The sequence below is a fragment of the Delphinus delphis genome, chromosome 18 (assembly GCF_949987515.2).
Source record: "Delphinus delphis chromosome 18, mDelDel1.2, whole genome shotgun sequence".
NCBI classification, from domain to species: domain Eukaryota; kingdom Metazoa; phylum Chordata; class Mammalia; order Artiodactyla; family Delphinidae; genus Delphinus; species Delphinus delphis.
In genome coordinates, this window is record NC_082700.1 from 4,445,945 (window position 1) to 4,472,445 (window position 26,501).

Sequence of the window (26,501 nt, forward strand, 5' to 3'; positions counted from 1 at the left end):
GCCTCTCGTGCCCGGTGGCTGCCGGGTCAGGCTGTGCCGTCCTGGAGTTTTCTTTCACGGTGCTCGTGTGCGCTGAAATTGTAACTGACTTTCTTACATTTCAACGCACCGCTGTAAAGAACCTTATGACTTCGCACATTCCTTTTTTCTTGCTCATGAAACTCTGTTTCCCAAGCTTCTCCCCTCAGATTTCTCAAGCTTTTTCTGAGAGTGTCAGTGGGGAGAACAGCAGCCGGGTAGACTTCCCTGTCCGTTCTGTGTGATTGGAGCGGTAAGCCAAGGGGTGTCGTTCTAAGCCGTGTCCCGTGTATCCAGGAATTCAGCTGAAGAAGGTGCAAGAACTGCAGGAGCAGGAAGCCAAGCGCGAGCCCGTGGGCAACGACGTGGCCACCATCCTGTCCCGCCGCATCGCCGTCGAGTACAGCGACTCGGACGATGACTCGGAGCTGGACGAGAACGACTGGTCCGACTGAGGCTGGCGCCCAGGGCCCCGGGCTGGGGAGTGTGCTGACGATCTCTGTGGCCCCGGCGCCCACATAGTGGTATTATAATCCCGTAGCTTAGCGACTTTTGTATCGATAACGTGAGATTGCTCTTGCACATGCAAAAATTCTGGGTTTTTCAGTATTTACTGTGGAATACTTAAGTGCCACGAAACATAGCAAACCGTGCTGCACACGAGGAAATAAGCTGTAACTATTGCATTGTCCCGAAAACAGCCTTCTGCTTCCTTCCTCCTGGCCACGAGAGTACTTAGTGCAGTTTGGGTTCACTCCCCTTGATCATTAGAATCCTGCAGACTCGCTGTGCGTTTGTGAAGCTGCCTGATGTCTGGTCTTTGCAAGATTAATGACTGTGCGTCAGACTGATGTCTTCCCATCCGTAAGAGATATTGTTTCCACTTTTTTTTTTTTTTAAATGTGTTTCAGAAGAAGTTGGTTCTAGAGAGAAAGATTTGACAAGTAGGAGAGTTAGATGTTTCTGTTTTCAGTCTCTCGGCCTGGTAGCCTCTGTGCGTGGGAACGCTCTGTTGAAGAATTGCGCTTCCTTTGCTCCCTCTTGTGAAATGGGAACTTGGCCCTTTGCAGGCAGGATCCCCTGTGGGCATCCGTGGAGCCGGTGCTTGTTGAGGAGTTTTGTAAGAGGTTTCAGCAGCGCAGCCGTAATGAAAGTGGAGATCAGCCCTTCTTCCTTCAGGGCCACTGCCGTCTGCGATGGCATGCAGAGCCCTTGGCGGTCCTTGCAGCTCGGGTGCCAGCCTGCCCGGCCCCGGGTGGCCCCGGGTGCAGAGCCCTGCACAACCTCTCTTCCGGAGCCATGTGCCAAGTGAGGCCACGTGGAGGCCTCGGTGCTGCAGAGGAGGGGCCGGGCGGCACCTCGCCCCACCTGGTCTGAATCCTGACAGCTTCAGTTTAGGTGAAAGGAGACTGGGGCAGCTTTTCACCTTTCCTGGCGCGATGGCCAGTTAGGGACCCAGCACGAGTAGGGCCTTCGCTCTGTCCTAGAAGCACATCGGTCCCTTTCCCACACGGTTGTCAGCACACGAGGCTGGCCAGGTACCTCAGAGGAGAGTCGCCCCTTCGCTGGAGCAGGTCATGTCCCTTCCTTGTCCCCTCCCACGTGGTGACACGCGAGCCCAGGCAGATTTTCCTGCCCAAGGCAAACCCCTGGGAAACTCATAAATGAGAGCTTACATTCTGTAATGCTGGGTGAAGGGTAACTGCTTGTTTGGAAGGAATAAACATCCCAGGCTTTGATCTCAGATATAACTTCACAGATGTACGAGACACTTCACCCACTGAGCAGTTCTTTCGTCTGTACCGTGTGTCAAACGGACTGTGGGTCCTAGTGACTCAGTTGTGGCCCAGGAATCTGTAGCTGAGACAGAGGTGTTTGGGTGGATGGTAGAATGTCAGCAGGACCCTGACTGCCGGCTTTTGTTAATGAGTTCTCCTCAGGACGTCACCGGCCCCCCCCCATCACGTCTGTGTCCCCGAGGGACACTTGTGGCCTGTGGAAGGTCGTGGTCATCCTGTAAGGCCAGCCTGACGGGCTTTTAGTCACCTAGGTTGGAACTCTGAAAAGCCTCAGGTCTGTATTACCTTTCCCAGTGCCCGGGCCAGGTTATCTGAGTCTTTTCAGCTAAAGCCAGCTGTCTGGGCACGTGGTTCTTGATTGAGTTTCTGTGTCTTGGAGCTCGTCACCATACGTTTATTGCCTGTAAGTAGTAGCTGTTAATGAACTTTTCAGTTTCTCTCTTTAATTTCTCTCCTTTTTTTCCCCAGTGTGGAGGCCAACTGTGTTGGCATTTTCCTCGGGACTTTTACCACTTTTGATCGTATTTTGTCCTTCTTATAATATTTCGTCTTTAGCTTTACTTTGGATAAGGAGTCACCTGTGTCATTCTAGAACTTGTATTTGTAACGCTTCCTTGGTTTTTCTTACGGCCCTTCTGTCCTCAGGATGGAGAGAATGCGTAAAGCTACTATCCGTGTCAGGATTTCTTCTGTTTATATCTCATCACGATAAAATTAGTGGCACTTTATCCGTAAATATTCATGAGCCTGTTAAGTATTGGTTGTCTTCCTGTAGTTTAATTAGCAAGTTATTTTCAACTTGATATTCTGACTAGTGGAAAAGCTTTCGCCCTGATGTGTTACGTAGCCTTTAACAGAAGGGGAGAGGACTGAAATCCAGTGTAGATTATTTTTTGCAGTATTTTTCTCAGCGCATTTGATTTATTCTAAAAATGAAATCCAGACTTTTTCTAATACGATAGTACATGAAAAGGAAAAAGTGACTATTTTGAATTGTCCGTTCTCATTTGCAAAAAGTATTTACAAAACAGATGGAGAAAAACATGTAAATGCATCCTTCATATCCATGGATTTTACATTTTAAAGTAGTTGTATGTGGTAAGGTTATTTTAAATTGTCCCGTTTCCCCCGGCGTGTATTTAGTTTAATTTCTTACAAGCTTTTCCTCACGTCATAGATCAGGCAGAGGGATGAGAAGATTCCTCAGAACCACCCATGATGTGGTTGATTTTCTGTTCTTGGCCCCAAACCATAAGATTTGGTCACTTTTGGTTTTCTTCAGTAGAAGTATACTGTTGGAGAATTAGCATTTTCATTTCAGTAAATTTTTAGAATATCGAAATCTTTTCTGAGCACCAAGTGGCTAGGTTGTGAAAGTTTTGTAATAATTTGCAGCTGAAATCCATGATACATTTTCATCCATTGAACACTCATGGGAATGTGTCAGCGACAGTAGCAAGTAATTTTTGTTTTCTAAACCAGAGTCTGTCATCTTGCAGTATTACCAATGCTGTTGTACATTGAATTTAAAGTGGTATAAAAAAAAAAAACCTCCTAGTAAACAATTTTTATCTGTTTGTATATCTTACTATAGATTATGTACAAGTAACATCTAAATAAAATTACACTTTTAACCCTAAACACTTTTGCTTATTTATAACAGTGTTGTATGTTTAATCTTTGGCGGGGAGGGGGGGAAGTTGGGGGTTGGGTGGGGCTTTTTTTTTTTTTTTTTTGTGGTACGTGGGCCTCTCACTGTTGTGGCCTCTCCCGTTGCAGAGCACAGGCTCCGGACGCGCAGGCTCAGTGGCCATGGCCCAGGGGCCCAGTCGCTCTGTGGCACGTGGGCTCTTCCCGGACCGGGGCATGAACCCGTGTCCCCTGCATCGGCAGGCAGACTCACTCTCAACCACTGCGCCACCAGGGAAGCCCAAGGGTGGGGCTTTTAATTAGCATTTTCCTTATTAGGTAACAGAAGATACTGCTCTGATTTCCATTTAAATTTCTGCACAATTCTTGTGTAGCCAAGAGTTCAGGTTGGATTCTCGAGTGAGTCGGGAAAGCACTGGTACAGTTAGAAAGAAGAAGCCGTTCCCAGAGCAGGAAGCAGCCTGCCCAGAAGACAGAGGCGTCTCGACCGCATCCAGTCTCAGTTATCATAGCGACTGATACCCTGGAGCATTGATTGCTTCTGAGATGCTTCCGTTTAACCTTTGAAAGGGGCATCCTCTCTGCGTCCTGTGGGAGGGAACGGAGTGAAGATCAGCTGCTGGCCCGGGGAAGGTTCTCGGGGGATCTGAACTGCAGCATTGCGGGGGGTCGGGGGGTAAGAGGGGCGCCTTAGCGGGAGCAGGCTGGCGTCGAGGCTGCTGTGGCCGCTGCCCCGAGCTGCCCGTGTGCATGGTGTGCTCCGCGTGTGCTACGTTCCTCTGCGTGTCCCGAGACCCTCCCGGCACGGCCCGACCCCTCGATGGTGAGCAGCTGCTTGTGCAGTGATTGGATGGATGACAGATTTTCCAGTTACTTTTTTTCACCCGAAGTTAATCGTGTGCCATTTTTACAACATGAAGCATTTTGCCAGGTACCCCGGGTTTCCTCCTTGTCCCTGGACGCACGGCTCCCACTCTGTCTGGGTGTGTTCCCAACAGCCTGGGCTCCGCAGCACAGACGTGGGGCCTCGTGTTTACTGTTACAGCCTGTTTGTTGAGCACAGCACCTGGTACTTCCTAGGGGCCCACACATCTTTACTGACTGATGGTCGTTTGCAGAAGAAAGAGCAGAAGAGAAGCCTTCGTCAACACACACTCGAAGGCTTAAGAAGAGTGTAAATGCAATAACCCGCGTAAAGTGCACAGAACTGTGCCGGACACCTTGTCGACAGTTGGGAATGTTGGCCGTAGGCATCTGCAGGCCACTTGCGGAAGATGAGGCACAGGTCGGTCTTAACCCTCATGGAGCATCTCGTCTAAAGAGAAAGACGTCATATGTTGTCGAATAAGTAATTTTGATCATTGTCTGTGTACTTTAGTCAGGGGTGAGGTGAGGTCTGCTCAGTCTAGACTGGACCAGGGGAAGCTGAGGTCTAGGAATGGACAGAAATTAGCTGGGAGTCAAGGGCAGGGAGGGGGTTTCTCAATAGCGGGGACAGCGTTGGTGTTTGCTGAGTGGGAAAGACCGTGACAGGTGACCATGGAACCCAGGGATCGGTGAAATGGAGCGAGAAGAAGGACAGTGTCATGAGATGGGGTACAAATAGGGTGGAGACCTTCCTGGGCCCAGTACTCAGGACCGAGGGGGCTTTTTGTTTTTTTCGGCTGCATCAGGTCTTCGTTGCTGTGCGCGGGCTTTCTCTAGTTGCGGCGAGCGGGGGCTACTCTTTGTTGCGGTGCGCAGGCTTCTCATTGCGGTGGCCTCTCGTTGCAGAGCACGGGCTCTAGGCGTGCAGGCTTCAGTAGTTGTGGCTCGCAGGCTCTAGAGCGCAGGCTCAGTAGTTGTGGCGCACGGGCTTAGTTGCTCCGCAGCACGTGGGATCTTCCCAGACCAGGGCTCGAACCCATGTCCCCTGCATTGGCAGGTGGGTTCTTAACCACTGCGCCACCAGGGAAGCCCCTGAGGGGGCTTTTTAAGCCACCACAGCTGCAGCTTCAAACGTATAGAAAATCTCTCCATATTTGCAGCATGTTGGTTATTCATTGATCTCGACAGCCTCGTGCCTTAGTACTAATACTCTATGTAGCGTATTAGTTTTACTTAGGTCAGTTTTACTTATTTATTTATATTATATTTAGAAGGCTTCTTAGTGCTAGGCTAGTCCAGCTCCCTAGCCTTAAAGATGGGGAATCTGGCCATCGCTTGGGTTGCAGAACTTGGTCTCTTAAGTCTTATTTTCAAACGGTGGCGCCCCTGTTCCACAGCAGACCTGTTCAGTGAATGCCCACGCACCCGTATCTATCCATCCACCCATCCATCAATCCATCTTATTTCATGCATTTCAAAGTTCCAGTATACTTCACCCCTGAGCACTTCAGTATATCATAAATTAGAGTTTAATATTTGTATTTAATGTTTTAAGGTAAAAGGTACTTAGAGTGAAATGCACACATCTTAGGTATACCAGTCAATGAGTTTTAAAATGTGTGCGCTCGTGTAGTGCAAATCCCATCAAGATAGAAGCATTATCCTCACCTCAGAAAGTTCTCTCAGGCGCTCTCAGATTCAGTTCTCTCCTATTCCAGTCCCCAGAGCAACCACTGTTCTAGCTTTTTGTTTGTTTGTTTTCCATGGGTTAGTTTAGCCTGTTTAGAACTTCATCTAATAGAATAAAACAGTACGTGCCCTTTTGCTTCTGGCTTCTTTGAGCGTAATGTTCTTGAAATTCATCCACGTTATTGCATTGTGTCATTGTGTCAATTGTTAGTTCCTTTTTATTGCTGAGTACTGTTCCTTTGTATGAATATACCACAGTGGGTTTATCCATTTTCTTGGATAAGACTTAACACAAATCCCTTCTGGACATACGTGTTCATCTATCTTTGGATAAAAGTCTAGGAGTGACATTTCTGTATCGTCGGTAGGTGCCTGTTTAGTTTTATAAGAAACTGCCAGACTTCTGCAAAGTGGATATACTGTTTTATCGCCATCAGCAACGTTGCTCCACATCCTTAGATGTGATTTTCTTTGTATTTATCCTGCTTGGGGTTCACTGATGTTGAATCTGTAAATTTATGTCTTTCATGCAATCTGGGAAATGTTTGGACATTATTTTTTCAGATATATTTTCTGCCCCTTTCCATACTTGCCTTCTTATGCTGCTGTTACAGGCAGACCTCGTTTTGTGCTTTGCTTTATTGTACTTCACAGATACTGAATTTTTTTCAAATCAAAGCTTTGTGGCAACCCTGCCTCAAGCAAGTCTGTCGGTGCCATTTTTCCAACAGCATTTGCTCACTTCATGTTTTGCATCACATTTTGGTAACTGTCTCAATATTTTACTTTTTCATTATTATATTTGTTACGGTGGTTTGTGATCAGTGATCTTTGATGTTACTATTGTTAATTGTTTTGGCAGTTTTTAGCAATAAAGTTTTTTAAATTAAGGTATTTACATTAATTTTTAGATATATTGCTATTGCACACTTAATAGACTACAGTATAGTGTAAACATAAATTTATATTCGCTGAGAAACCAAAAAGTTCACGTGACTCGCTTTATTGCAGTGTTCTGGAACCAAACCTGCAGTATCTCCGAGGTCTGCCTGTATACATATGTTAGACCTTTTGATGTTGGCCCACAATTGCTTGGGACTCTTTCGATTTAAAAATTCTTTTTCTTCCTGTTTTGCGGATTGGATAATTTTTATGTCTCCATCTTCAGGTTCACTGGATCTTCATATGTAATCTATAATTTGCTCTTAAGCCCATCTAGTATATCTTTTATTCATTGTTCTTTTTTTTCCATTCTAGAATTTGCTGTTGGTTCTTTTTTTATAGTTTCTCTGCTGAGATTTCCTACTTGTTCATTTATGAAAAGCTTATTTTCCGGGACTTCCCTGTTGGTCCAGCGGTTAAGACTCTGAGCTTCCACTGCAGGGGGCACGGGTTCGATCCCTGGCCAGGGAACCAAGATCCTGCATGCCTCGCGTCACGGCCAAAAAATAAGAATTATGTTCCTTTACCTCTTTGAACGTAGTTACACTAGCTCTTTAAACATTTTTGCCTGCTAATTCCAACATCTGGATCTTTTCCGGATGAGTCTCTATTGATGGCCTCTTCTCCTGAGTGCACAAGGCCTAGTAGTTTGGGTTTGTATCCTAAACTTGATGAATAACGCATTTCAGAGACTCTGGATTCCATTATGTTCCTCTGAAAAGTGCCAATTTTTTTTTTTTTTAAGAGAGACAGTTAACATGGCTAGAATTAAGCTCCCAATGCTTCCCCACTCCCCTTGCAATGTATAACAGCAGAAATCTTTTAGGTTCTTTTAGTTTAGTCAGGCTGCCTGGAGTTTCCGTTGCTCAGGCCTAGTTGCAGGATCAACGGGAGGTGGGCAGTTTTTCACAGAATGTTTGGGTCCCTTCTCAGGCTCTCCTTTCTTGGATCCTCCTTCACTTTCTATCTACTCTGGTCACTCTGAACTTAGTCCTCTTATTCTTTGAGCCAGTGGACTTTGGGATACGCCAGCAAGGCTTCAGGGTTTCTATTCAAGTTTAGCTGCCCTGCTTGGCAGGACGGAGCCTGTCCTCAGGCAAAAAAGCCATTAAAAAACAGGAAATGCACCAAACTTCTTTCCTTCCGAGCGTCAACTTCCTCTACTGTCTTTTTGATTTCTCTCCAGTGCCTTAAATAGTTGTGAGGTCTATTTTGTCCAGTTTATAATTGTTTTCTGTAAAGAATTGGTCTGGAATGGGTTAGTCCTTCATTCCCAGGAGCCCTCAGTCTGTAAATATTTGATGCAATGTTTATTTTTAAAATATTTTTAAATGTGATTTTTAAAAATGCAGACTGTTGTTGAATACCAAAATATAACAGACCACCAACGGTTCAGATTTTCTACCAGGCAAACCTGTTTTTGCAAGGACTCTGCAATAAAACTTGCGATATCTTTACTCATATGGTATAGAAGGGTTGCAAGCATGGTGTGCTCTGAAACACGTGCTGTATGCATCTCCTTATGTCTGTGAATCAGGATGTTCTCTAAACCGCCAGCAAAGCACAGTACATAAATAATGTGGAGATTGAAGCTACTTTTGCAAATTGCCGGCCTTAATTAACCCCAGTCTCAAATTTTTATGTTCCCCAAAGAACCTTAATGTTTTCGTTGAGTGTTAGAAATGGAAATTCTATTATTGGGGGTTCCTTTGAAAATATGGTTTCACTACTTAACAGTTTGAGAACCACTGCTTGACATCATCACTCTCTGATTTTCTTATCCTTAGACCAAGAAGCATTCACACCGCTAACAGCGCATTGTACTGTGCGCCAGTTTTGTATTCCGCAAAGGCAGTGCTAATACAGAGGTGTGTCAAAGCTTGAGAAGACATGGATTTGCCCAAACACAGTAGCTCTGTCGTGACTATTTGCTTCTGTCGTCTTTCCAGATCCCCCACTGCATCCATCCCTCACATTTGTGATCTGAGTAATTAGCGTCAAACGCAGCACCGTGATTAGCTAGAGGTGGTGAGTTGGTAGCTGATTCACAATGAAGATAAATGAAGAAAATATGCCCTTTGAGAGTAATTTAAAGCTACCAAGCCTTCCCATGAAGTGACATTTCAAAGCATTTAATATTCTAGGATGTGCTTCGGCTGTTCTGGCCCAAAACCAGTTTAAATTGAAGTCGGGCAATTGAAGAGTACGTAGCCTTCGCATCCTGCAGACATGAGCGTAACTTAGCGTTTGCGTGGATCAGACGTTGCCTTCTGTGTGCGCGCGTGACGGTGGCTCGAAATGTACCCTCTCGAAATCGAGACTTTATGACCTTGATAATTAAGGTCGGGTGTTGTTACCTTTGAGCTCCTTTGAAATATTTCAAGGACCCAGGCATTCATTTGATTTGTAAGTTAGAGAGTTTCAACGGCCTGTGCATTGAGGCAGAGCTGAGCGAGTCACCGCGGGGTATTCTCGTAATCCCCTCCAAGGCGCTCCCGCCCCTCCACTCGGCCCCCCCGCCCGCCCCGCCGTCGTCCCCCCCCCCCCCCCGGGCCCCAGCGGCCAGCTGGCGGCCACAGCGGGTTCTGAGGCAATGCTGGGGGCACAGGGGCCCAAGGCAGTTAACAGAGGACTCAGCCTGGCATCGGAGCCAAGGTGCTCCTGAATGTGGGGGGAGGAGCCAGGCCAGGCGCCCCTTCCCTGTCTTACCAGCAGAGCCGGGGTTTTCTCCCAGGGCGGTCCCCCACCCTAGCCACCTCAAAGTTACCTGGGATGTGTATTAGAATGCAGATTTCCGGGCCCTCTCCCAAACCTTGAGCGCGAGACTGTGGAATCTACAGTTTATCCCGTCACGCAGGTGTTTCTTAGGGACGCCAAAGTTCCAGAAACGCCAGGTCAGCACCTGCCCTTCCATGGTTGATAGGAGCCCAGAGATGCCCCTGCGGTGACCTAGGCTGTTGCTCAGCCGGCGGAGGCACCAAGCGGACTGGACATTGGGCCCCAGACCACAGGAAGGGGCTGTGTGTCACTCTGGCTCCTGAAGGAGGCTCTGTGCCCTGGTGCACTCGGGGGCGAGCTGAGTCCCTGCTGGCCATCTTCGTCTTTGGACCCCAGGTGCAGGGATGCAGAATCGCCATCCCTGATTTCACACCCGGTGGCCCAGCTCCATGTTCCTTTCAGGGCGGCTGTCCCTTCGCTTCCAAGCCTGCCTGCGGCTCGGCACCTCCACCAAGCTTCTCACTTGTTTATATCGATGGGTCCTGGCTGCCCAAAGCCCCTGGGAGATGTTATGGTCTCGGGGCAGGTAAGTTAGGAGCCCCTTTGAGCTCTTGGCCTCAGAACCTGGGAAGACAAATGCTGGGGCCTGATCCTTGCCTGGGGGCTGTCCCCGTTGATGTCACTCACTGGACAGGGCTTCATCCTCCCGCGGCTGGACAGGGAGATGTTAGTCTGAGTCTCTGCTCTGTTTCTACCGCCATGGGGTCCTTGGGGTGGGAACAAGGTGGCGTGATGCACGCAGGTGTGTGAATTGGCCCCAGGCTCCCGGGACTTCTCTCCTGGGCTTGTGAGCACCTACTCTTAAAGGTTCCCTTATCTCCCTTCATGGCCCATAAAACCAGCTTGTGGGGCAGGTTACGATGGCGGGGGGTGCCCTGCCCCTCGGCCCCGCGGGGCCGGGCAGCGTCAAAGGCGGCGTGAAAGAGAGCCAAGCACTTCCTTGATTTTCTTTGGGCCGCGTGTCTTACAAAGATGCTGCTGTGGGGTCCTGGCCCGTCACGCAGGGCGGGGAAGGGGGGAAGGGGGCTTCCTTGCCCCGGGTGCAGTTGGTGTGCAGAGCTGACCCAGGCGGGTGGGTCTCTAACCACCGGTCCAGGGTGGGGAGCACCCTAGGTTGTCCTTTCCCATGTGGTAACTGCCTTTAAGTGGGAAACAGAATAAACATCCTCCAGTCAGCCCCACACCTAGTACCATGGTTATGTGCCCTCTGCTAAGACAAGCGGTCAAAGAGACTAATGAACGCCCCGCCGGGCCCTCCACCTCTGCATGAAAAAGACGCGCCTGTGCTCAGCCTGGGGGCCCAGGGAGCCTGCTGGAGCCTCCACCCCTCCCGGCCCTGCCCGCTGGACTCATACGGAGTCTGTTCCGAGGCCACCGCAGGAAAGCAATCCCGAAAGGAGGTTAGCAGGGGCCTCGCTTCCGACCTGGGAGGGTAGGAGGCAGGCTCCTTAGTGGATGTGGATAGAGGGCAGTGAGGGGCCAGCCACGGCATGGAGAGGAGGGCACCCCACCCCTCTGTGGCCTGGAGCCACCAGCACCGGGCTCAGGGCCAAGTCCAGCATCCATTTAGTCCAGCAGAGAGTCAGGCGGGGCTGGGCCCTGGTGGAGCCGGCACCCGGGGCCTGACACTCAACCTGCCCCCCAACACAGGTGATGCAGGGGGAGCAATTGCCGTGTCCCCAAGGGCCCGTCCACGTCAGCTGGAGAAACAGTGTGGAGGGGAAGCTGGAGGGAGGCTCGTGAGCCCCGGCAGCCTTGGTGCTGAGTCTCAGCGTGACCCGCCTCTGCTGTGAGTGTGGCCAGGACGCCTGCATCTCCCGTTTGGACGAAGGCATCAGGGCTGGGAGCTGTAAGGTCAGGGCAGGGCCAGAGTGGTGGGACTGGTACAGGGGCTGCCCCCCCCCGCCCCCCGTGGCAGGCCTCACGCTAGGATGGCTGCGTGTGCTTTCTGACTGAACACAGCGATTCTGTGCCGTGGGGGCTGTGATCCGTTTCGTAGGTGAGAAAAGTGAGGCCACATCACCCGCCCAGGGTCCCAGGATTGAGGTTCAAACGAGGCCTTCCTGATGGGACTCCGCGCCCCCGCCTTCACAGGCGTTGGAGGAATTTGCAGGAGGACTCGTTGGGCAGCCTTCCCCGCTGCCGGACTGAGGGTGGACTGCAAGGTGGAAGCGAGGGGCTGGGGCACAAATGGACCCCAGAACTAGACGAGTCCGTGCAAGGGGCAACACGGCCTCTTCATGGCAGGCGGCAGGGCTCAGCGGAAGAAGGCTGCTGGTCCCCCACTTTGGACTAAAAGCAATTGTTGGATGTCCCGAGGCGCTGTGCTGCTTCCCGCGACCCTCCCTGACTCCAGCAGGTCCCGAGCCCCGCCCGGGTCTCAGTGGTGGACGCGGACATCCCCACTGGGTCTGTCAGGAATAGGCATCTGTATGATGATGACACCAGGGCGGACCTGCATCTCAGGATGCGAGGTTCCGCAAACGACTGTGTGGGCAGATGTTTGCAGAGTGGGTGTTGCTGCCCGTAGGATGCCACGCCCGGAGCCGACGCCCGTGGTCTCGGGGTCTCTGGTCTGGGGTCCCTGGAAGCGACTGAGGATTCTGCACGCGGGAGGGCGGGGCGAGGAGCTGCGCCCCTGGAATCACCTGGGCAACAGCCGGAGCGCGGGGCTCAGTATCCGCACGGTCTCTGGGCCGCAGAGCAGCATCTCCTGTTCTCCCGGGGCGGAGCGACTCCCGGCTTAACACGGAGGCCGTTTGGAAGCCTGCCTTTAAAGGAATTGCATCATCCCCTGAGGCCCCTGCAGAAGACAGGTGGGTTCTGAGTCCCGGTCCTGTGGTTTGGGGAGGACTCTCCACGGGGAACAGACGCCCCCTGTACAGATGAGCTAGAGAAACGGAAATCTGTGATCCCGGCTCCCCTCTTCCGTCCACCGAGGCATCCGTGCCGTGTGACCCCGAAGTACGGACCGGATGCAGGGAGCTTCCGGCCTCCCTCTGCTAAAGCGCGTGTCACCAAGTGCTAGGGAGCCTCCCGAGGGCGCAGCTCCGCCCCCCAGTGGCCACATGGTGCACCAGCTTCACTCCTGCGGCACATCCACTCACCCCTTCTTTCCCTCAATCCGTCCTGCATGTGTTTCTCGCGCCCTGCTGTTAGGAGTGAATTGGGACACATTCTCCAAAGGGCAGTTAGCAAACATCTGTCAACACTGACTGTACCTAGAGATTGTCATACTGAGTGAAGTAAGTCAGACAGAGAAAGACAAATATGTGATATCGCTTATATGTGGAATCTAAAATATGACACAAATGAACTTATTTACAAAACAGAAATAGAGTCACCGAGGTAGAAAACAAACATGGTTACCAGGGGGGAAACCGGGGGGAGGAGGAGGGATAGACTGGGAGATTGGGATTGACATATACACACTACTATATATAAAATAGATAACTAATAAGGACCTACCGTATAGCACAGGGAACCCTACCCAGTACTCTGTAATGACCTGTATGGGAAAATACTCTAAAAAAGAGTGGATGTATGTGTACGTATAACTGATTTACTTTGCTGTACAGCAGAAACTAACACAACACTGTGTTGATAAATCAACTATACACCAATAAAATTTTTTTTTTAAATAATGGTAGGGGATTTCCCTGGTGGTGCAGTGGTTAAGCCAATGCAGGGGACACGGGTTCGATCCCTGGTCCAGGAAGATCCCACATGCTGCAGAGCAACTAAGCCCATGCGCCACAACTACTGAGCCTGCGCTCTAGAGCCCACGAGCCACAACTACTGAGCCAGCGTGCCGCAACTACTGAAGCCCACGCGCCTAGAGCCCGTGCTCTGCAACAAGAGAAGCCACCGCAGTGAGAAGCTCACGTGCTGCAACAAAGAGTAGCCCCCGCTCGCCACAACTACAGAAAGCCCGCACACAGCAATGAAGACCCAACACAGCCAAGATGATGATAATAATAGTAATAATGGTAGGCAATGCCAACAAAGAAGGACAAAAAAGAAAAAAAAAAGACTGTACATATGCGTGATCAAGTAAATCCACATCTAGAGTGGATTTTCCAAAAGTGTGAGGATGGTATTTTCAGCCCCACGTTCTCCTCCAGCACTTTGCCCCTCCACTGTCAAGAGGTGGATTCTATTTCCCTCCCCTTGGAGCTGATGGGACTTGGGGGCTGCCTCACTGCAGGCCTGACTTCCAAGGCAAGGTCACAAAGGCAAGAAGCCTGGCTCTCCCTCAGGACCCCCCTCTGGGCTTAGCCACCATGTTGTAAGGAAGCCCAGGCCACCTGAGGGGCCACATGCAAAGTCTGGTTCCAGCCATGGTCCCAGCCAGCAGCCAACATCACCTGCCAGCCCCATGAGTGGGCAAGACCCCTTCAGAGTCCCCGCCATGAACTGCCACAGGTGACACCTGCTGAGGCAGGGACATCCATCCCGACAGAGCTCATCAGGGCAAAACTGCAGATCTGTGAGCTGAAATAAATGTCATCATTTTAGGTAACTCCGATTTGGTGTAACTGGTTATACATCTTTAGGAACCGGGACAGATTCCAGTAACTGGGACGGATAGGTATTTCAGACTTAATTGAACATGTGCAAAATGACATACTCCCCACAGCATGGTTTAAAATAACAAAAGATTGGAGACAACCTACTGTTCTGGCAACAGAATATGGATGGCATTATAGTACATACACAATGGAATGCTCTGCAACTGTACAAAGAATGAGGATGTTTCAAATGCATTCATGTGATTTTCAAGATAGATCATTAAAGTGAAGAAACAAAGAGCAGGAAAATGGGCATATATGCTATTCATTAGATAAAAAGAAAAAATATGTCTTCGTTTATATGTGCATAAAACATTTCTGAAAGGACCCATAAGATTGTGACAGCATTACCTCTGGAGGGCACCCGGCTGTCTGGGGGTGGGGAGGGGAATCTCTGCTACGTTCCCCTTTCAGTACCTGTCAATTTTGTCACCAAGTAAATGTTCACCTACCTAAAAAAAACTGATCAATTATTTTTAAATGTATAAAGGCTTTTTGATATGCTGGACATGGTGATACAGAGACGAAAGACTGCTGCTGGCCATTATAACATTCACCTTATTTTTCTATAATTAAGGGAAACAGTAAAGCACGATAGTAAAGAGTGAGGCTCTAGAATCAGGCTTCTGGGGTTCAAGTCCTGCCTCTGCTCTGTGACCTTGGGCAGTTACTCAAATGACCGATTCTTTAGTTTCCTCCTCTGTACAGTGGGGAGTGATGGTGCACTCAGTTCAAGACATTTTCCACTTTGTGTGAATTATTTAGAAATGTTAATTTCCAGATGAGGATTTTCTAGGTGTTTTGGCCTGTTCTTGGTTTCTAGCTTTACTGCATGTAGTTCTAGAACATGTCTCTCATGATTTCACGCATGCTTTGTAGGAAATTTCATGAGATTCACTTTACGACCCAGTATACGGCAAATTTTGGAAAATAACGTATACGTTATCGGATGCAGTGTTTTATGTGTCCATAGACTTTTTGTATTGTCAACACTTCCATATTGCTACTGAATTTTTAATCACTCAGAGGATGTGTTTAAAATAGCTCATTGAGAATTTGGACTGGTATCTGTTCATTTCTGTCGTGCTGTTAAACTTGTCTTCACGTATTTTGATGCATGTTATTAGGGTTTGCAATTTCATGCCCTATGTGTGTAATGCCTACTATGTCCATACATGGCAGGCATTGTTCTAAGTGCTTTAAATATATGCTAACTCTGTTATCCTCTTAACCATCCTACAAGGTAGTTACTATTAGTATCCCGTTTACGTGTGGAAACTGAAAACTACAGAGACGAAGCAATTTGCTGAAGATCACACGTATAGTAAGTAGCCGAGCTGGAACTAGAACAGACTGGCTCTGGAACCTGTTCTTTTAACCAAACTGACATTGTTCTACTGAAAGAGCTTCTATCATTATGACACGAGCTTCGTCCTGGTGATTTTCTTTGCCTTAAATCTATTTTATCTAATATTTATAATGTTCCAGTGGCTTTTTTGTTTTTGATTAACATCTTCCTGTTGCATGTTTTACTGTCCTTTGACTTTCAACATCTGTATTCTTATGTTTTAGATATGCCTCTTGTTAGCAAATATTTGGATATTTTCCTCATTCTGACAGTTTCTGTGTTTTAAATGGAAAAATTTTAATGGGTCATTACTCTAAGAATTATAATATGAAAGCTTAATTTATCAAAGTCTAAAGTTAGTCAATAATTTTCTGCAGAGGTAATAAAAATATTTGTTTTATGACACACACGGACCAATCAGAACCCTAGTGGCCAATTCACTTGGGACGATGTACAGGTTCACGCCGCCTGGGTGCCAGCCCTGTCTGCTCACTCCTTCAGGACAATACAAGGGTCTTTGCAGCATTTATCCCTGTTTTAGCTCAGCTGCCATAATGAAGTACCACAGCCTGCGTGGCTTAAACAGCAGAAATGTATTTTCTCACAGTTGTAAAGGCTGGAAGTCCAAGATCAGGGTGCCAGTGTGGCTGGATTCTGGTGGGGCCCCCCGTCCTGGTTTGCAGACAGCCGCCTTCCCACTGTGTCCTCACACGGCAGGGTTGGGGGAGAGGGAGAGCTGTTTGGGGTCTCTTCTTTTTCTGTTTGTTTAAGATTTACTCTTGGATGTGGGCCATTTTTAAAGTCTTTATTGAATTTGTCACAATATTGCTTCTGTTCTATGTCTTGGTTTTTTGGCCACGAGGCATGTGGGACCTTAGCTCCCCGACCAGGGATCGAACCCGCACCCCCTGCACTGGAAGGCGGAGTCTTAACCACTGGACGGCCAGGGAAGTCCTTGGGGTCTCTTCTTATAAGAGCACCGATCCCATCATGAGGGCCCCTCTCATAACTTAATCACCTCCCAAAGGCCCTGCCTCCAAATGGTATATCACAGTGGGAGTAAGGGCTTCAACATGTGAATTTTGGGGAAATACGATTCTGTCCATAGCTCCCCCACCCCGTCTGACTTGTATGTTCCCTTTTTTTAACCTCATAAGATAGCATTGTTTCATGTCCTTTTAGATTTATCCCAATATTTATCATTATTTTTGCTCATCCTTTCTTTGCGTATTTCAGACTTCCATCTGGGATCACTTCGTTCTGTCCTGAAGTATGTTACTTTAGAATTTGTTTCAGTGAGTATCTGCTGATGGAAAAAAACTCATTCTTTTCATCTGAAAATATCTTTATTTCACCCTCAGTTCGTTGTTGAGTGATTCTCCCGTATCTCCACAGGCACACCCCATCCCCCAACCCCCTATCCCCACTCTGCTTTGTGCCCTGGGGCGGGGAGTCTGCCAGAGACACTCCCCCTCTTGCCAGCCTGGAGCTCAGCCGGGGGCCTGTCAGTGTCCAATTGGGAGACAGAAACTTACTGGTTATTTGAACAGGGGTATTTTAATATAAAGATTTTTTTTTTTTTTTTTTTGGCCCTGCAGCTTACAGGATCTTAGCTCCCCGACCAGAGATTGAACCTGTGCCCCCCGCAGTGGAAATGTGGCATCCTAACCACTGGACCACCAGGGAATTCTATAAAGAATTATTAAGTAGAACAAGACAAGGTGGTTAATTCCTAACAGGTGAAGTCCTACCAGGTGGTTAATTCCTTAAGAGGACCCCGAGGAGTGCAGAGGTAAGAGGTATGAAAGAACAGCTACTGCTTCTCGGCTGGGCAAGAGGGGGCAATGAAGGAATGAAGGATTAGGGCAGGGACCCCTCCCACACGGCGGTCCCGCAGGAACCCGCAGTCTGCTGGGGGGAAACCAGAGACTAAGACAAAACAAGCCCTTTGCCAGGCTGTGGGCTGGCACTGGTCTACACAGCGGCCACTATTCCTGGAGGATGGGCAGGCAGGCGCCTGGCCTGGCCAGAGGGTGCGGTGCAGGGGGGCTGGGCTCAGGAGAGGGTGTGGCTGGGCCAGGGCTGGTCTGAGAAGAGCGGCCAGCACGATGTTGAAGGAGGAAACAGAGTCAGAGGGCTGACGCTCCTGCTTAAGACTCACTGTAACGCTGCAGTAATCAGGAGAGGGTGGGATTGGGGAGGGGCAGCACGGAGGTAGAGCGGGGAGCAGGGCCCTGCCTGTGGCCGGAGCTCTGGTCGCCCATCGGCCCTCCGCTGGCTGCATGGCCCTGGGCAGGTCACTGTAAGGAACGGCACCAAAAGCGGAGGCGAGCTTAAACAAGCTTTATTTGGGAGCGCTCCCGGGCGAGGTTCACTGGCCCGAGAGAAAGGGGCCAGAGAAGTCGCGCCCGGGTGCGGGCGCCAACAAAATTTATAGGGCGGACGCAGGGGAGGCGCTTGCTGTGTGAAGCAGCCCCCTTTTGTGGTAATCTTTCGGGTGTTGTGGCAAGGTTGGGTGTCGGCTGCATCCGCCTCAGAGCCGTTGGCTCCGCCCCTCGGGGAGCGGGAAGACCGGTCGGTTGCATCCGCCTCCTTGGCGGGGGTTCCGTCTGGCTCCCTGGGCCCTTCCCCGGACCTGCTGGCCTTACATCCCGACTTCTTTGGTGTAACGGGGCGACGTTTGGTCTCTGGCTACTTCCTGCCGTACGGGGGCGCCGGAAGGGCGTCGGGCGGCCAGCGGTCCGGAGGTTAGGGGAGGGCGGCATGGGGGGGTTCTGTGGGTAGCAAGGAATGTGGGTGGAGGAGCACCTGATTCACCGCCACCCGAGAGACTTCTTGTATGCGGCTGCGGAGAAACCTGTTGAACCACCTGCGAGACGAAGGCGGGTCTGTTGTCTGACTGGATGGAGATCGGCAGCCCAAATCGGGGGACGATATGTTGGAGAAGGATGGTGGCGACCGTGTCTGCCGTTTCTCGGGCCGTTGGGAAGGCCTCGATCCAACCTGAAAAGGTGTCAACGAGAGTGAGCAAATATCGGAAGCGTTTACGGCGGAGCACGTGGGTGAAGCCAGTCTGCCGATCCTCGCCAGGTTGGTGTCCGCGCATCTGGTGAGTAGGGATTCGGGGCCGTAGGCCTCCTTGTGGAGAGACGGACGCGCAAGTCTGGCAAGCCGTGTGAGCTTTTGAGATGGCATCTCGAGTCCAGGCATGTAAAAGAGGGGATCTAGGAAACGGAACATCGCCCTCGGGCCACTGTGTAGGGACTTGCGGACGTCTGCTGGGAGGCTGGCCGCTTGGGCTGAAGGGAGGGCAACTTCGTTGTCCATAAAAATCCATCCTTTTCCGGCCTGGTGGCCCCCTTTGGGTAGTAGGGCCGTCTCTTCGTGGGGGTCGTATGTGGGTCGGATTGAGGTGGTGAGGAACAAGATCGGAGCTGGAGGGGCCTCTTTGTGGAGCTCGCGGGCCACGGAGCCGGCCTTTGAGTTACCGTGTGCTGTTGGGTTAGAAGGAGACAGGGGGCCCCTGCAGTGGATGACTGCCACCTCCTCAGGCAGCTGGAGGGCATCCAGGAGTTTTGTGATGAGGGAGGCGTTGACCACCGGGGAGCCCTTGGTGGTCAAAAATCCACGCTCCCTCCCAAGAGCTGAACGGCTGTGTGCGATCAGGAAGGCGTATTTAGAATCTGTGTAGATATGGACCCTTTGGCCCTTAGAGAGGTCGAGGGCCCGCGTGAGTGCAATCAGTTCAGCCCTTTGAGAGGTTGTCCCTTCTGGGAGGCGGTTGGCCTCGATGATGGTTGAGATGGTTACTACCGCGTAGGCCGCCCGGCGGCGTCCGTCGGGGCCGAGTATTGAGCTGCCATCTACGAAGAGGGTGCGGTCCGGGTTTAACAGTGGAGCATCAAAGAGTCCCTCCCTCGGCGGGCTGAGGGCCTCTACGACTTGGGGGCAGGAGTGGGAAGGGGAGGTCCCGGTGTCAGAGATAGGCAAGAGGGAGGCCGGGTTTAGGCGGGGGTGGGAGAGGTCGAGGGAGATAGCAGGGTTTTCAATGAACAGCAGGTGGAATTCCTGGATGCAGCAGGGGCCCGAGAGAGAGAGAGACTTGTGGCCTAGGAGGTCGGCCAGTCGGTGGGAGGAGAATACAGTCAGGGATGGGCCAGGGTCAGTTTGAGTGTTTGTTTGGTCAGCTCGGAGGCATGGTTGCCATCCCCGAATGGTCGGGTCAAGTTGTTTGGAAAGGTAGGCCACGGGGCGAAAGGAAGGCCCTACGGGTTGGGCAAGGAGTCCAGTTGCTATTCCGGTCCGTTCATCTGCAAAGAGGTGGAAAGTACGGTCTGGGTTAGGCAGAGAGAGGGGAGGGGAGGATAGCAGGGTGTCTCTGAGGGTGAGAAAGGCCCGTTGAACAGTGGAGGGAGAGGTAAGGGGTCCTTGGGGGGTTTCTTTAGCAGCTAAATATAGGAGCTTAGCAAGAAGAGCAAAGTTAGGGATCCAGTGTCGGAAGAATCCTGTTAGGCCCAGAAAGGAGAGAATCTGGTCAGCTGTCTCTGGAGATTGGAGGTCGCGGATGGCCTGGGTGCGGTCGGCTGTCAGGCTCCTTGTGGGGGTAAGGTGAATCCCCAGGTAGGTTACTGAGGGTGTAGACAGTTGGGCCTTGGCTGGAGAGACCCCATAGCCGCGAGAGCCGAGATAATTGAGGAGGTCAGCAGTGTGCTGTTTTGAGAGGCTGAGAGATGGGCTGCAGAGGAGGAGGTCATCCACGTGTTGGAGGACTATACTGGGGGTGAGAGGGCAGGAAGCGAGGTCCCGCGCCAGAGCCTGGCCAAAGAGGTGGGGCTGTCGCGGAAGCCCTGGGGAAGAACCGTCCAGGTGAGCTGGCGGGAAGCCTGGGTGTCCGGATCTGTGCAGGTGAAAGCAAGAAGGAAGTAGGAATCAGGGTGTAGGGGGCAGAAGAGAAGGCGTCTTTGAGATGGAGGACCGTACAATGGGTGGTGGACGGGGGATATGGAGAGCAAAGTGTACGGGTTTGGCACGACTGGGTGGAGGGGAATTATCGCCTCATTGGTCAGTCGGAGGTCCTGGACCAGGCGGTAATCTCCTGAGGCCTTGCGGACAGGCAGGATGGGGGTGTTGCAGGGAGAGTCCGTGGGGACGAGGAGCCCCTGGTCTAAGAGTCTGGTGATAATAGGCTGTAAGCCCCTTAGATGAGTCTCAGAGCTGGGGAACTGGGGCCTGGATGGAAACTTGGAGGGGTCTTTTAGACGGGTTAGGACAGGGGGTGGTGTGTCGCTATTATGGGTTTTGATGTATCCAGACCTGGGGGTCTATCAGGTTGGGGGAGATGGGAGGAGGGAGAGAGGAGGGAGAGAGGAGGGAGAGAGGAGGGAGAGGGCTCCGCTGCCAGACGGAGGAGGGGGAGCAGGAGTTGAGGGGGCCTTAGGATCAAGCCTGGCCAGTTGGAGAGAGGCCCCTAATTGGAAGAGAACATCACGACCTAGCAGAGGAACCGGGCAGGATGGTATGACTAAGAAAGAATGAGTAAAAGGGAGCCTCTCAATGTAACACGAGAGGGGGCCGGTCTGGAGGGGGAAGGACAGCTTACCGTCGATGCCCATAACCAAGATCTGGGAAGGAAAACCTGGCCCGGAATATGTAGGCAAGACCGAATAGGTAGCCCCCGTGTCCACCAGGAATGAGATGGACTCACCCGCTACCTGTAGCATTACCCTGGGCTCGGCGAGGGTGATGGGGGTCTTTGAGTCCGGGTGATGTCAGTCGTCAGCCAATCCCAGGAGTTCGAGTGGTAGAGCCGTTGGGTCGATTCGCCCTCCGCGTGGAGGCGCTGAGGGAGGGCCGGCCGTAGGGCAGTCACTCTTCCAATGGCCTGTTAGCCCGCAGCCAGGGCAGGGCTTGGAAGGAGGCCGGGGATTGGGACATTGGCGAGCCCAGTGCCCCTCCTTTCCGCACTTGAAGCAGGCCCCTGGTGGGGCTGCCTTCGGCGGGTCCCGTGGATGTTGTCCATGGGAGATGGCCGGCCGCAGGGCGGCTACGAGGGCTTGGGCTTGGAGGGCCACCTCCTGGTGCATCCGGGCCTGCCGGCTGGACCCTACCAAATCTTCACGGGCATTGTAGACTTTAAAGGCCTTTTTTACCAGGTCTCGAATGGGAGTCTGGGGGCCGTCCTCTGCCCGCTTAAGTTTTTTTCTGATATCAGGGGCTGATTGGGTGGTAAAGTGGGTGGCCAGGACCGCTGCGCCTGTGGGGGTGTCAGGGTCCAAGCGGGTGTAGAGAGTTAGGGCCTCTGTAAGGCGGTTGAGGAAAACGGCTGGATTTTCATTGGGCTCTTGGGTTATCTCTTTTAGCTTTTCGAAGCTGACAATCTTGTGGGAGGCAGCCTGCATACCAGCCAAGAGGCATTGGATCATTAGATCGCGTTTGTGGTGACCGTCTTGGCCGTCCTGATAACTCCAGCCCGGATCGGTGCCAGGAACGGCAGTGGCTCCGACGGGCATAGAGTTATCAGTGAGGTGGACCTGATCTGCGTGGTTACGGGCAGCAGTTTGAATTCGTTCCCTCTCGGGGGGTCAGAGTGGAAGATAGGATCACATAGATGTCGTGCCAGGTTAGATCGTAAGCTTGAGAGAGGTAGCGAAATTCTTTGATGTAGCGGGAGGACTCGGCAGGAAAGGAGCCTAATCGCTTTTCTATTTGAGAGAGATCTTGGAGGGAAAAGGGAACATGAACCCTAACTAATCCTTCTGCTCCGGCCACCTCTCTTAAGGGACAGAGAAGGTTTGGGTTTTGGGAGTCGTGGTGGTGAGAGCGGGTGTGTGAGCTGACTGGCGAGGAGAGGGGTGATGGGAGAGAGACGGAGGGAGAGGAAGCGGGGGAAGGGGGGGCCAAGGGGGAGGTTGCCAGGGGGAGCGGTGGGGGGCGATGGAGTGGGCTCGGGAGGGAGAGGGGCCAGTCCAGGGTAGGGTGGGGGTTGGAGAGGAGCTCTGGACGGGGGAGAGGCGAGAGATTCGGGTGGGTCGGCGAGTGGAGAGGGGTCATCGTCAAAGGAGATTAGGGGCTTGGATGTAGGAGATGTCTGTTTGGCAAGAAGGATCTGGGAAGTGGAACAATCGGCACAGAGGGAAGGGAGGGAGCGTAAATACCAGAAGGCCTGGACGTAGGGGACCTTGGACCATTCACCCGTCCTGCGGCAGTAGTTATCTAAATCGCGGAGGATGTTGAAATCGAAAGTCCCTTCAGGAGGCCATTTAGATTGATTGTCTAGAGGGTACCGTGGCCAGGCCTCGGTGGAATAGAATACGAGCCGCCTGCGGCGGAGATCTTGAGAAAAGCCGAGTTTTGAAAAGTTGGCCAGGAGACACCCCAGGGGTGCCTTAGGATCTGGTTTGGATTCTGAAGTCCCCATGACCTCCGGTCTGTCCCCGGGTGAACAGAGAAAGAGGCGTCTCCGGTCTCAATCTCTGGTCACGGCGGATGGGAGAGCAGTCAGGCGGTTGGGACGTCTCCACAATCGCCCGAGGCTCGGAGGGAGGATGGAGGAGTCCCTGACGCGGCCGCGGTTAAGGCCAGGGAGTCCAGTGGGTAGGGCCCCCGGGGGTCGAGGGGAACGAAGGAGGAACTTACCCCGCTTCTGCCGGATCGGGTGGGTGAGCAGAGGTCCCCGGTCGTCCCCTGGGGGGGCGGGGAGGGGTGGCCCCGCGGTAATTTGTGGGGCTGCGTACCCCTCCCGGGTTTCAGCACCAAATGTAAGGAAGGGCACCAAAGGCGGAGGCGAGCTTAAACAAGCTTTATTTGGGAGCGCTCCCGGGCGAGGTTCACTGGCCCGAGAGAAAGGGGCCAGAGAAGTCGCGCCCGGCTGCGGGCGCCAACAAAGTTTATTGGGTGGACGCAGAGGAGGCGCTTGCTGTGTGAAGCAGCCCCCTCTTGTGGTAATCTCTCTGGTGTTGTGGCAAGGTTGGGTGTCGGCTGCATCCGCCTCCTTGGCGGGGTTCCGTCTGGCTCCCTGGGCCTTTCCCCGGACCTGCTGGCCTTACTCACATACGGTTTCTGAGCCTCAGTTTCCTCGCCTGTAACAAGGTGAGAATGATGCCTACTCCATAGCGGGGGCGTCGGTGGACCCAAATCCAGTGATAAGTGGATTTTAGCGCTGCTGCTACACGTGCTGTCGGGAACCAGCTGGCTGGGAAGCTAGTTCACGGAGAAGTACAGGGACCTTCCACAGGGGGTCAGCACTGCCTCGAGCACCTCGGAAGCTTCCCGCCTGGATGTGTCTGAAAGGACCAGGATGAGGTGTCACCCGGCGCAGGGGCCCTCAGCACCCCTGCGGGGCCTCCCACCCGCCTTGTCATCCCCTGCCCTCAAGTGACCAGCTGCCCAGTGCAGGTGGACATTGCCGCTGGGCCCGTCCTCCACCCCGGGGTCTGGAGCCCAGCGGCTTCCCGGCCCTCCAGCTGAGCCTTCTGCGTGTAGGGTATGCAGTCAGTGGTCTAACCCCAAACTTCTGCTTCCCAAGGCTGCTTCTGCCTGAAAATAGGCATTTCCTACTGCACGGAACGGGCCCCTGATGGAGGCTGGGAGAGCGGGGTGGTGTCGGTGCCCGGCCTGGGTCCTCACTCCTGCCTGGAAGGAGCAGGTATTAAATCGCCCTCCTCCAACTGCAGGCCGTCAGTTCTGCGTCCAGACGTGGGTCTGAGGGAGTGGGTCCTCACAGGCAGGATGCTGTGTCACGTAGCCCTCGTCTGCTCTCTAACCGCTGCCTGATGGGCACGAAGGACACTTTAAGAGACCTCGATGGGGGGTTGGGGGCTGTGTGGACAGAGCTGCGTGTTCAGTGAAGGCGGCTGTCACTTCAGACTGAGCAGCCGGTCGGTGAGCACCTCCCTGACCTGGAAGCTTTTCCCCACAGCATCTTCTGCTCCACGGAGCCGCTGACTCAAAAACAGAAGTGACAAGAAGCACAGTAAGTAAGTTCCCTGTTCGGAGCTGCCAGGCTGTTGTACAAGAGAAACCGAGGCTGGAGCAAGCTGGACCGGCCAGCTGAGGCTGCCGTGGCCCCTGGACGGGCTGGGATGGGGGCTGGGTGGGGGAGGAAAGCCACAGACTTACCTGCACCTGTGCTTTGGGACCCTGAGGCCCTCTTAGGGGCAGGAGACGGAGGGAGGGAGGGCCGGCCTCCGAGGATGGCGAGGGAGGATTCTGGCCGTGCCTCATCGTGTGCACCCCCGTCCCCTTTCCCTCGCCTCCCTGGCTCCCGCATCCCATTCCCGTCCCTGGGCCGATGGGAGGAGGACCCCTTACACTGTGGAAGGGGACCCTGAGTCTCCTGGACTCAGCAGCTGAATGGCCAGAGGCACCTCAAGTGAAAGAATGAATTGGTCCCCACCTCTGCTACACCGCCTTGGGTCTGAGAAACCCCTTTATCCACCGTAATCTTCCTGCCAGCAGGTTCATTACGGCTCTCTGGTTTTGTGCTTCACCTCGCTGAAGACTTTCGAGTACTTTTCTTTTCTCCCAGAAGTAGAGTGAAACGGGCACATACCAACTGGCCCTCTGGTGTTGTTGGAGGTTAGGGTACCTGTGCAAAGGAACGGAGCAGGCGGGCTGGCTCCACGTAAGGTTTCGGAGGATTTCTTCTGAATCGGTGGCTTTGATTCTAAACACGTTACAGTGTGGAAATCTCAGCTGAGCTGCCTCGGTGACAACACAGCTCCGTGGAGGGCATGGTGGGTGAGACGAGATTATCATCCCTAAGTTCTAGTCTCTTTTGGAAGCCAACCCACCTGTGGAGGTCGACAAGCGTCGGCAGGAAGTTGCCCTGCATCCACCAGTCCCACGGGTTCTCAGCGCCGGGTTCTAGGAGGCGGACACCTCCGTTCTGCCCTTGACCCTGATCTGCTCCCCACGCAAACCCTCCGCATGGCTGGGCTCCCAGCTGAGCGCACTCCCCGTCTCCCTGCCCTGTCAGCTCTGCATCTTGGGGGCCTGGCCTCGTTCACTCTGAGCCATCAAGTCTTCCAGCCGAGGTGCACTAAGGGCCGAAGCTTCCGGGCAGGCTGGTGCTGTGAGAAGGGTTATGTTGCCGTGTGGGCTCGGTAAGAAGGCTCAGCAGAGGAAGGCAGGAGCGGAGGAAACAGGGCCTGTCCCTGTGGCACCTGACCTTGCCTGGCCTGGGAATCCGCACGTGGAGGTGGCGAGCCCCATTTCCGAGAGCCTGGCTGTGGCCAGAGCTGCTCCCTCCTTCTGCCATTCAGCCCCGACCTACGGGACAGAGCTGAAGCAGAGGGTCCCGGCGAATGTCCTAGCGTGAGAGTGAGGGTCCCCTGGGGCCAGGTCTCCGGAGTCCTGTGGCTACTCGGACTTGATGCACGCTTCCCACCGTCCAGAGAAATAGGTATGAAGCAGGGTGAGCCTGCCCGGATACAGAACCGTTGTCTTCATGTCCCCGTACTGGTCAGGATTCCCTGGAGAAACAGAACCAGTGGAGCCATGGTTTCGCGCTGGAACCTGGGAGCAGTCAGCGTGGAGCTTTTGAGAAGAGACTGACCTTCTGATAAAACAGTGGACTTGCTTGTGGACCAGTGTCAGTAGTTCACCTGTATTTTCTTCACTCAAGACCATGTCAGTTCTCCAGCTCTGGACTGCAGTTTAGCCTGAAGAGACCTTGGTTGTCTCCCTTCTCATCCTGAGATCTTGTGTGAAGTCAGGAGCCGTGGCCGCCAGTGTTCGTGAAACAGTGGCTCTGCAAGTAGATAAAACGTCAGACCCTTCCCAGGTCTGGACAAGAGCCTGGGATTCACTGAGCCTCTGAATTCCTTCACCCTGCAACTC

At 52.4% G+C, this 26,501-nt stretch overlaps 1 protein-coding gene across 4 annotated transcripts in view; it reads left to right on the forward strand.

Moving 5' to 3' along the window:
• WASF3 (WASP family member 3) overlaps positions 1-3,452 on the forward strand; it is an 89,562-nt gene extending 86,110 nt beyond the window's left edge. For all 4 annotated transcript variants that reach the window (XM_059995853.1, XM_059995856.1, XM_059995854.1 and 1 more), the window contains exon 10: positions 316-3,452. In XM_059995853.1, coding sequence (XP_059851836.1) covers positions 316-473 — 158 coding nt within the window. In that variant the 3' untranslated portion in view covers positions 474-3,452. The remainder of the gene's footprint in view (positions 1-315) is intronic.
• The last annotated feature ends 23,049 nt before the right edge of the window (positions 3,453-26,501 follow it).